This window comes from Crocuta crocuta, unplaced genomic scaffold (assembly GCF_008692635.1).
Source record: "Crocuta crocuta isolate KB4526 unplaced genomic scaffold, BGI_CrCroc_1.0 scaffold192, whole genome shotgun sequence".
Lineage (NCBI taxonomy): Eukaryota > Metazoa > Chordata > Mammalia > Carnivora > Hyaenidae > Crocuta > Crocuta crocuta.
Genome location: NW_027528803.1, coordinates 1895403 through 1907553, shown reverse-complemented (window position 1 = coordinate 1907553; position 12151 = coordinate 1895403). Strand labels below are relative to the sequence as shown.

The window sequence follows — 12151 nt, the reverse complement described above, 5'->3', positions numbered from 1 at the left end:
ATTAAGGGATATTAGTTATAGACACTAATATTCTTTAGTAAATAATGTTTATTTTTAAATAACTATATACTTACACTATCCTTGAAAACTTTAAGGTATATACTGAGAAATCATATTGTTTATCTCATTTTGTTTCTCATACTCCTGATTACAAATCCATATTATGTAGATATTCTCCACATTTTAGCTATATATTTAGATCATCATGAATCTGAAAAGATTTGTTAAAGCCAGATTATAGGGTTTTTGAGGGCTGGCTGAAAATTTGGGGTCTTTCTCCCACAGCTGTAACTATCTATCAATTTTCTTGATAAGATAATTTGATCAAAGCCATAATTTTCGATATGTAATATGAGCACATAGGAATTAATGGGTAGATTTAGAACAACCTGGGAGGCAAATACACACACAAAAAAATGGTGAACATGATTAGTCAACAGGGATTCCAAATTAAAGCCATAATGAGATATCACTAGTCACCTGTCCAAAAAGACTGAAAGAAAAATATAGTGACATCAGCAAATGCTGATGAAGATGTGGAGAAACTGATCACTCATACATTGCTGCATTGCTGGTGGGACTGTAAAATAGTACAGCCACTCTGGAAAGTCATTTGGCAGTTTCCCACAAAATTCAAAATTAAACATAAAATTGCCATATGATATAGCAATTGTACTCTTGGGTATTTATCTCAGGGAAATGAAAATTTACGTTGATATAAAAGCATGTACATGAATTTTCACAGCACCTCACTGGTAATAGCAAGAATTGGTACCAGCCCAGATGTCTTTCAACAGGTGAATTGTTAATTTTTTTTATAGTTTATTTATTTTTGAGACAGAGAGAGATACAACATGAGTAGGGGAGGGGCAGAGAGAGAGGGAGACACAGAATCTGAAATAGGCTCCAGGCTCTGAGCTGCCAGCACAGAACACAATGAAGGGGTCGAACCCATGAACCGTGAGATCATGACCTGAGCCGGAAGTCGGAGGCTTAATTGACTGAGCCACCCAAGCTCCCCGACAGGTGAATTGTTAAACAAACTGTGTCCCACACATACCAAAGAATACTATTCAACAACAACAAAAAAAGAAGCAAACTTGATGTACATAACAACTTGCATGAATCTCCAGGTAACTACACTGAGTGAAAAATGTCTATTCTAAACTAAAAGGTCACATATTGTAGGATTCCATTTATGGAACATTTATGAAACATCAAAATATTAGAAATGAATGCTTAGATATTAGTGGTTGTCAGTGATTAGTTAAGGAACAGGAGCTGCTGCTCCCAAAGGCAGTTGATATAGTTATAATAGGGCAGCTGGAAGGAGCTTTATGATGTTGGAACTGTGAAGTATCTTGACCATGATGGTAGATATACAAACCTACACAACTGACCAAATTGTATAGAACTTAACTTAATACACACACAAACAGGCCTACATAATACACACATAAAAAGGAGTACAAGGAAAGTTAAGTAAGATTGGAGGATTACAGCAATGTCAATATCCTGATTGTGATCTTATGCTATAGTTTTGCAAAATGTTACCAGTGGGAAAAACTGAAAAAATTGTACAAGAATTCACTCTGCATCATTCCTTACAACCGCATGTGAAGCTACACTTATCTTGATAAGAAATTTCATTTAAATAACAGAATAACTATTTCAGCAATTCAGTTACACAGATTTGAATCAAGTAGGTAAGAACTGGATAAAAGAAAGTAATGCATTGGGGAAAAATTCATAAAAGAAGCACAAAAGTGTTAGTAAATTTTGGCAAGTGGGAGTTAAGAAACGTTCAGTGATAGTCTCAAAGTTTCAAGACAATTTATGTTAAAAGAAACCAGGAAAAAGAGCTAACTTGGCTGGCTGTACAGTTTCATTAATGCTGGGTTTATTTGCTGGTGTGTTTTATCATTGCTCTTGGGAAAAGGGATGATTTACAAGGCCAATTTAAAGATTTATTTGCATGCATAACAAAATTAAAATAGAGTGGATACTATGCCATTTATAAAATATAAACTAAAGCTTGAGAGAGAAAGAATAGTTTAAAATTTTCTACCCAAATCCTCATTTTAAATAGCATTTCTAAAATAAAGATTTTTGCATTTCTGTGTTTGTGTTTGCATTTGGTTTTAGGACTGCATTAATGACATTTGATAATGTATATGAAAAAGAAAAGCCCATCATAAAATTTTTATGAACTATGTATAATATAAATTAAATATAAATTTAAAAATTATTCAATGAATAACTTCATGCATCATGATTACAAATGAAGTATCCAATTAGAAAAGTCTTTTTACAATGAGAAAGAATGAAATCATGCCGTTTGCAGCAAATTGGATGGAACTGGAAGGTATTATGCTGAGTGAAATATGTCAGTCAGAGGACAGATACCATATGTTTTCACTCATATGTGAATCTTGAGAAACTGAACAGAAGACCATGGGAGAAAGGAAGGGGAAAAAATAGATACAAATAGAGAGGGAAGGAGGAAAGCCACAAGAGACTTTTAAATACATTGAACAAACTGGGGATGGATGGAGTGGGGGAGAGAGGGAAATGGGTGACAGGCATGGGGGAGGGCACTTGTTGGGATTAGCACTGGGTGTTATATGTAAGCCAATTTGACAATAAATTATATTTCATAAAAAAGAAAAGTCTTTTTAAAGTGTATACTCAAGGTAATGATTTTCAGATAATTTTGTTTTAACATACTTGAATGATAAGATAGTATTTCCTTAGTAATGGTGACTCATTAAAGCCAGTATTCTTAACTGTGACTCACCAAATGAAAATACATACACACATATTTGACATTTCACACTACTCCTGGCGTTATTTTCTTCTTAACAAAACTTTTATTTATCTTCTTCTAATCCTACTTTTCATGTGTGTTCTAGGAAAAGTAATCTAAAGATTTTGATTGTCATTAAAGAGAAAAATGTTTTATGCTATTTTATCTGAAAAAAAATGGTGCAAGCAGGGTTTTCCAGAAGGATTTCTAGATCCTTCACTCAGGGATACTGCCAGAGATGTTGATTTTTTAAAACAATCAGATTGGTTGCTGAGAGCACCATTTTCTTGCCAAACTTAATACTAACAAATGCTCCCTGTAGAATTTTCATAGAAAGACTAAGCCTGGTAGCATTGTTCAATGAAACAAGTAAAAATAAATGGCAATAATTCAATAAAGAATGGCAGCTGTGGAAGGAAAGTCTTTAGAAGCAAGGTTTAAGCATTTCTTAAGGATCTCCTGATGTTTCATCTCCCAGTAGACTAAATGTGATGAGGAGCAGGGACCGATGTGTTAACCTACTAACCTACCATAATAGCATGACAGATGCTTCCTACCTGAAGGGGTCATGCCTGGGAGAGAGAGAGGAGCAGGAGACTGACAGAATGCCCAGAGAGAGTATTGATCCACTGACTCTTTTCTGGTAACCATTACAGAGACATGAGTTGACAGTAATTAAAATGACTTACACACTGGGATGGTTTCAAACTCAAATCTTCGACTGAAGACACCATAGCCTGCTGCTGTGCGTGCTCGAATTTGGAAGACATATACTGAAGCTGGTTTCAAGCCCTCTGCAGTTACAGTTGTCTCTTTGGATTTGATAATTGTATAGCTGGTTTCTTGGTCCTTGGATTACACATGTACATACAATAAAAAAGCCAACATGTGAATTACTAATGACAACAAAACAGAATCATAAATCAGAAAATAATCAGAAACTAAGAGACTTGCTATTAGTAAACATACAATCAGGAAAAAAAATCTGTACATCTTAGGTGTGCTATCTATATAGTATCTAAAAGTGTTTTCTAGAACTCAAAATTGGTGGGTAACATGTTCTCCACTCATCCATCATACTTGTTTTTGGCAGACATAAATTTGTAAACTTTTAAATATGATTTTCAGGAGATAAAATGTTTTTAACATTTATTCACTCACTCATTCATTCATTCATTCATTCATTCAGAGAGAGTGGGAAAGGGAGGGGCAGAGAGAGAATCGCAAGCCAAGCTCCACTCTGTTATTACAAATCCTGATGCGGGGCTTGAACTCGCAAAACATGAGGTCATGACCTGAGCCGAAATCAAGGGTCTGTCACCTAACCCATTGAGCCACCCACCCAGGTACCCCTGTGGGAGATAAATTATTTTACAGACTCTATTTCAATATTGGTATTCTTATGCTTATTTTTGTTAAAATATTTTATTGGAACACATCTAACATGCTGCCTGTTTATGGAGTAAGGTGACAATGTGTCATATATCACCAGGTTAAGGCTTATGCTTTGTATCTTTGGTGAGTTTCATTTCTAATTATATTTAGGGCTCGGAAGAAGGAATGAGTACTTCCCTGAGAAATCTAATTTCAATTCACCGAGTTCAAATGGATTACTAAAGAAAAACTGCAAATAAACTTTTTTTTTTTAATTGTATTTTTTCACATTTATGTGTTTGAACTGGGTGAGTAGTTAATGGAGATGCAGTGAAAACAAAATTACTGTAAAGATAGTTTTGGAAACTGAAACAAATAGGAAACTGTTCCTATTTTGACTGCTACCAAAGTCTAGACTAACCATCCATAACTTCTTATCTCTGAGATTATCACACTGAATAGAAAATCTTAGATCTAAACACACAGGGTCCCTGTTTTGAACTTTCTCTTCCTTTGTATTTTTTTGTGTGTTTCTTGGCTAAAGTTATTTTTGCCTAATGTGTTCTATACTTATTACATTTTTGATAGATATTAAAGAATGAATTCATGATAGATAATGGTTAGAGATTTTTTCCTCTGTTTGTAGGAACTGTTCTCTACTTAGAGTATCTTAATTGATGACTGTAAACCATCATTTTCCAGATATTTCAGAGAATTTTATTTTACAATTAAAAACTGTATTGATTATTTTTAAAAATATAATGGGAATACATGTAAAAGATTTTTTTTCTGAAATGAGAAGAATTGAAAACAAGAATATAACAATTCCTTCTCAAGCCCTCTAATAGGGAATGTGGTTATTATTTAATCTTCATAACACTACTAAAATGCAAAATAAATGCAAACCATGCTTGCATGTTACATGGACTTCAGCTTCCCTTGAGATTTACAATCAATAGCAGCATGCCATGCTGTGACTTCAGTGTGAACACTATAATCATATGCTTAAATACCAAAAGCTCATGTTTATTTTTATCTTCAGTTTCCTTATCTGTAAAATTGGGGTAGAAATTGGTGCCTGGATATTCTCACGGAGATACTATAAGAATTAGATAAGTAATGCATGTGAAAACACTTAACAACTGTTAACATAAAGGGTATATTTTCATTGCCTTTATTATTTTTTTTCTAATTTGACACATCAAAGTCTACTGGTAATCATGTTCTATACTACCACCAATACAATCTAAAATATATAACCTATTAACATTTATTTGTTTTAAAGCAAGTTTACCATTGCTCATTTAATATAGTCAAACATACAGAATTATCTTAAGGTTAAATGCATCCAGATTGCTATCTAAATAGCAATGTTCTAATTTCTATTTTTTAACATTCATTTATTTTTGAGAGAGAGAGAGAGAGTGCAAGTGGGAGAGGGCAGAGAGAGGGGGAGACATAAAATCTGAAACAGGCTCCAGGCTCTGAGCTGTCAGCACAGAGCCTGACACAGGGTTCAAACTCATGAGATCATGACCAGAATGGAAGTTGGGCGGTTAACAACTGAGCCACCCACGTGCCCAGATTGTTCTAATTTCTAATGCAAATAGGCTTTGTGATTCATTCTATGCAAACAATTATTTTTTTCAATGCACAGATTAATTTAATTGCCAAGTTTTTATGGTATAAGAAATATCATTAGAGTTTTGCAAAAAATTTGAACTCAACCTCAGTTTTTTCTTCTTTAAAATGGGATAAAATTGTTTATCAAGTGCACTGTGAGCACATAGAGATGGAGATGCAGATGACGTACATAGCACCCAACAATCTCCATAACATAACAGTTTATAGGTAAATTTGACTTGAGTCTGTAGCATGATGGCAAATTTAATAAAAAGAAAAAACATTAAAACACTCTTGTAAATTTCTAACTATTGAGCCACCCGAGTGGCTCAGTCAGTTAAGCATCTGGCTTTGGGTCAGGATATGATCTAGGGGTTCATGAGTTTGAGCCCCACATCAGGCTATGTGCTGACAGCTTAAAGGCTGGAGCCTGCTTCAGATTCTGTGTCTCCCTCTCTCGAGGTCCCTCCCTCCCTCTCTCTCTCTCAAAAATAAACATTAAAAAAATTTAAACCCATAACTATTGAAGTCAGAATTAATATGTTATTTTAAATTATTATAGGTTGGTATTTTTGCCGAAAAGGAGGAGGGGATCTCATTACAAGGAAACTGGCATGCTGCTCCTTGAAATAATGCATGATCTAATACCAATCACACAAAATTGCACCACATTCTGATTTATATATTAACACTACATGGATCTCAGTTCTTCCTTATCTGAGTTCTGGTTGTACTTTGTCTCTCTGGGGTAGTCAAATGCTATATAGTCATAGGGACTCGCCAAAGCATATATGTAAGGGAGTGAAAACCAAAAATGCACAGTTTGAATTGCCTAAGTAGCTTCCAAAATGTGCTTCTGTCCCACTCCTTTTAGTCATTGCTGTGCTATAATTTCCTTGATATCACAAACCCTATATACACATCTTCAACACCCACGGCCATCAGGCTGCCAAATCCTGGTCAGGGCAATGGCTTTTGCTGCCTTCCTACTCCTGCTGAGCAAATGAGCTACATTCCCCAGCTGCTTAGCAAACACTGTTCACACGCAGTGAAGGGAGGGCCTTGGCAGAAGGAGCCAGCTGGCAAACACCCTGCCAAGGGGCAGCTTCCCTGTGCTTCTGCCTTTAATTAAGAGATGGCAATGGGCCCATCACCAAGCAGGAGCAGAGAGGCCCAATGACCTCTATTAGAGCAGGGCAATCGTAGGCAGAAATGCCAGCTGGCAAATGCATGAGCCCTGGAAAGCTCTGCCACCTGTGTCTGGCCAAGAGCCATCCAATAAAATGGCGGTGTCATTCTGAAGGATCAAAATGAGCTCTGGAAACCTATCAGGACCCCCACCTCAGCACATGCTATAAAAACTCATCCTTTTTTTCTTCTGAAAGTATTAAAAAAAACTTTCATGTATTTTGTTAGTATGCTCAATAATTTTGCTTGGCAAAAATTTCTTGGAATTAATATTTTCACTGTAAAAAGGAAAACACTGACCAAAAGAAGTTAATAACTTCCCCCAATAATATATTATGTAATGGTTTCACTGCTTTTAACGAATGTAAGTGGGCAACTTTCTATTCATTTACTGAGACTATGTATAGAAATAGTTTATAAAATTATTTTTTCTTACATTGAGTTACACAGATAAAAGAATGTATTAATACAGCATTAAATATAAAATATTAAGTATAAAACTAAGTTTTCATGAATTAGTATAATTTAAAAAATTGAACTATAAATAAAATAATGCCATAACATGGAGAAAATTTATTAGAAAGAATATTAAGAGAAAAGACTCCCCCACCATTTGGTTGAGAAACTATTTGTTTTAACATAAATGGTAGCTTAAAGAAAAGAAAAGAATGATAAATCCTTGCTTTTATTGAGTATTACATATGTGAGACTCATACATATGCTGAGGAGCAATAGTAGAAATAATGAAAGATTACTTATAAGAGGGAAAAATAAGAGAATCTCATTAGAAGCAATTAAGAAAACCATACTTTGTTCTAGCTAGTTGCTTCAGGGGAAGAAAAGCTATAAAGAAAAATAATAAGTTGTCAAATTTAAGTCTTCTTGGTGTTGAACTTTTTTCATCTAAGATGTATATTCATATATAGAGTTTTGGTGCATAGTTATTTTTAAATTTTTAAATACTCCCTTTTATGTATCAATTTTTAAAAAGAAGGCTTTATGTCTAATGTGGGGCTCGAACTCATGACCCTGAGATCAAGAGTTGCATGCTCCACTGACTGAGCCAGCCAGCACTCCTGTGGCATATTGGCATATTTATTTTTAAATGCCATTATGCATTTCAACTTCTTTTAAAATCAATTTCAATTACAATAAAATTTGAAACTTAAAATATTAACCAAAAAAATTCAGTCTATGTATTCAGCTTTGTACTAGCATAACATATTAAAATTTACCAAAAAAGTAAATAAGGAATGTAAACCTTAATTTAACAAATTATTTTTGGATATAGCATGCATTTAAATTGTAGACCTCTAGAATTTACAATGCAGTTTGGAGTACTACTTCCAAAGAAACAAGAATCAGTGAGGATTATTAATGTAACAACATTTTACTTGATTTACCTTATTGCTTTTTTTATAACAAATAGTATAAATGATATACTAACACAATTTTTTTAAGATTTTATTTTTAATAATCTCTATACCCAATGTGGGGCTTGAGCTCACAGACTCCAGATCAGGAGACTATAGATGCTGGCGAGGGTGTGGATAAACGTGCACCCTCCTGCACTGTTGGTGGGAATGTAAACTGGTGCAGCCCCTCTGGAAAACAGTGTGGAGGTTCCTCAAAAAATTAACAATAGAACTCCCCTATGACCCAGCAATAGCACTGCTGAGAATTTAGGGATACAGGAGTGCATAGGGACACATGTACCCCAATGTTCATAGCAGTACTCTCAACAATAGTCAAGATCAAGAGTCACATGCTTCATCAACTGAGCCAGCCAGGTGCCCCTATCCTAACATAATTTTGTCTCACAAGTATTCCCTTTGATGATAACATATTTGAGGATATGATCTTTTTTATGAAATAGAAGAATCTATTTCTATCATTTCTGTTCCCTAATTATCCGATAGTTATTTGTTATGCTACCAGCAAGTCATTCTAAGAAGGATAACTACTTCAAAAGTAATAATTAACTGTTTATTCACCTATTTATAAAATCAATGTAAGAGCATTGTATGGGCATTCAAAGCTTAGAAAAGATATGTAGACTGCCCCGTTGTCCTCCTTCACTCCCCCACTAATGTTTTACCCTCTGTCATTATCTTTATACAGGTAACTGTTAAATCAATGAGTGAAATAAGAATTAAAAATCTCTATAATGTTAGGCATTAATTTAATGTATTTCATAATATTTACCTATGCTCTTCCATCTACACATATACACGGAATGTTGAAATTTTAACTCCCATTAATAGAATATGAATATTTTTCTTGATATTTTTGCATTAGTACAAGGAGAACCACTTATTTCCTTTCTCTTTTCCAGCGTCCTAGTGTGAGTAATTTCTTTGGAATTGCAAAGTAAGTTTTTAACTTCTTCCTACCCTCTTCACTATCCCTCTAAGAGATGGAGTGATGGCCCCATGAGTGTAAGGAAAGTAATTGAGTAAGTGTGGCAGAGTCCTTTCCTTTTCTTTTGGGATCTGCGTCTCTGCAAATGCTTGTAATCTTTTTCTACTCCTGCTTTCAAAGGATGTGTACTCTGAGTCAGAGTTTCCTACCCATCAGTGAGAGTCTGGTTTAAGCACATTTCTGTATCTCCTCTACTAGAAGTCAGGTTGTTTTAATGAGGGTTTGTCATTCAGGTCCAGACTCATAAAAATCAAAGTAAAATGGGGGGGGAAGTGTAGGAAGACCCACGGTGACTACATATCCAAGCTGTATAGTAGAATTCTGCTTTAGAAATTTAAATTCAGCTTTATTTTCCATCTTTACTATTTCTTTATCAAGAGCTCACTTGGTTGTGGATTCAGGAAAGAGGAAGAGGGAAAATTATTGCCTTTAGATCTCACAACTATTATGGCAAAGCTTGCAAGAATGGGCCTAAGAGATAACTCAGGAGAGAAGAAATTGAGAAGTTATAGGGAATGTGAGGCATACAATTCTGATTTTGTGCCCTCAAATTTTAAAATAAAGTTTATAATACAGTATTAGACTTTTGATATGGATTTTTAAAATTGTACTTTATGTTCATATGTTATCTATCCATATCTCTTTAGGAGCGTAGGTATTATGCAGGGTTAATGGTCAAAATCTTATGTGTTTTTACTTGCCGTACATGGCAGTCACTGCTGCAGAACTTAAGTGTTTGCAACACTTTCAAAATGTCCAATGACTTCACCTTTTAATACTGTGGAACCTAGTTAAGCTGATGTTAGACTATATGGCAGTAGTCTGCAGCATAAACTATTTGGCAGAAATCGAACACAAATAGGATGCTTCCTATATACTTCTAGCCTCCATAATCTTGTCATTGATTTACCCATAAAATTGCAACATACTTTTCTAAAAATTGGATAATTGCAGTTGCTAAAATGACATGAAGAAGAAGGAGGAGGAGGAGGAGGAGGAAGGGGAGGAGAAGGGGAAGGAGTGGGAAGAAGAAAAGGGAGGAGAAGGGGGAGGGGAAGGGAAGGGGGAAGGCAAGTGGAAGAGGGAGGAGGAAAATGGGGAGGAAAAGGAGGAGAGGAAGAAGGAGGCAAAGGAGAAGGAGAAGAAGAAAGGACATTCTTTATTCTTAGTCTCACCTTCTCAAAATATTTAATTTCATACTCCAGGATAATTCCATTGGGACGATCTGGCTCTTGCCAAGACAAAGAGATACTGTTTTTTGCAATCTTCCCCTTTTTCACATTGGTGACTGGAGAGGGGGCTGCAAAATAGTATAAGTAAAGAATGTGTGATTAACAGAGTCCTGAAGTTACAATGTGGTACAATGTATAATGGCATTCTTAGTATGTAGTATAATTACTACATTAGCAATTTGGCAAAAAGCTGAATAAACAATTACATTTTCTTTTAACCTGAAAGCAATTTTACTTTCTCTATGTAATAAAAATTTTTACAGATTGTAAAGTGTGTTACGAATATAAATCAAGTTTCTTGAGAATTTTCTTCAAATGATAGTCATATAAAATCTTAAGTCTACTTTTTTCTATAAAGTTTAGAAACATAAATGAACTACCTTACTTTTCTTATGGAAAAAAGACGTTTTTGATGATCTTATATATTTTGCATGTACTAAAATTTATTGACTCTGTATAATATATCCCATTATGCTAGTACACACTATTATCTATATTACCATATTTTCATAACATTAAGAACCTTTATAATTTTTTAATGATATGGGTCCTATAATCCTTGATAAAATTATATGTTAAACATAGTGGGTGTTGCCTTCAAACATACGTTATTCAAGTTGTAGTATTTCTCAAAAACAATAGAAGATAAAATAAACATTTTCTTAATACAAAATTTTTTCCTCTAAGATAAGGAACAAGTATAGGATTTCTACTCCTATAACTCTTATTAAATATAATATTAGATGTCCTAGCTATCGTAACTAGGCAAGAAAATAAAATAAAATACATTCAAATTGGAAAAAAAGTAAAAGTGTCACTATTTGCAGATAACTACATATAGAAACAGCTAAAGACTCTACCAAAAATGTTATCAAAACTAAAATTAGTTTAGTCAAGTTTCTGGATATAAAATAAGTACACAAAAATATGTTATCTTTCTATACAATAATAATGAACTATTAGAAAGGGAAATTAAGAGAACAATCACCTCTACAATTACATTAAAAAGGATAAAATACAAAAGAATAAAATTAAAGAGGTGAAAGGTCTGTATTCTGAAAACTAGAAGACACTGAAGAAAGAAATTGAAGACAACACGAATAAATTGAATGATATGCAATGCTCATAGATTGGAGGAATTAATATTGTCAAAATGTCCATACCATCTATAGCAATCTACAAATTCAATGCGATCTCAATCAAAATATGAATGATATTTTTCATAAAATTATAATAAATAATCCTAAAATGCATAGAAAATCACAAAAGACACCAATTAGCTAAAGCAATAACAAAACTGGGAGTATCATACTCCTTGATTTCAAACTATACTACAAAGATATAGTGACCAAATGGTGTGATACTGGAACAAAAACAGACATATAGATCTATGGAACAGAAGAGAAAGTCCAGATATGAACTCACACATACATAGCCTTTTTTTTTTTTTTAACAAGTGAAGAAAGAGCCTACAATGCAGAAAGGATATTTTCAATAAACGATGTTT

General features: G+C 34.0%; 1 protein-coding gene across 3 annotated transcripts in view; it reads right to left on the bottom strand.

The window, feature by feature from the left end:
- EPHA5 (EPH receptor A5) overlaps nt 1–12151 on the bottom strand; it is a 340313-nt gene that overhangs the window by 81132 nt on the left and 247030 nt on the right. For 2 of the 3 annotated variants that reach the window (XM_077755696.1, XM_077755697.1), the window contains exons 6-7: nt 10588–10712; nt 3496–3655 (exon numbers count right to left, since the gene is read on the bottom strand). In XM_077755696.1, the coding sequence (XP_077611822.1) occupies nt 3496–3655; nt 10588–10712 (285 nt within the window). Of the gene's footprint in view, nt 1–3495; nt 3656–3756; nt 3760–10587; nt 10713–12151 lie in introns of all 3 variants that reach the window. The other variant, XM_077755695.1, reaches the window with a different exon arrangement.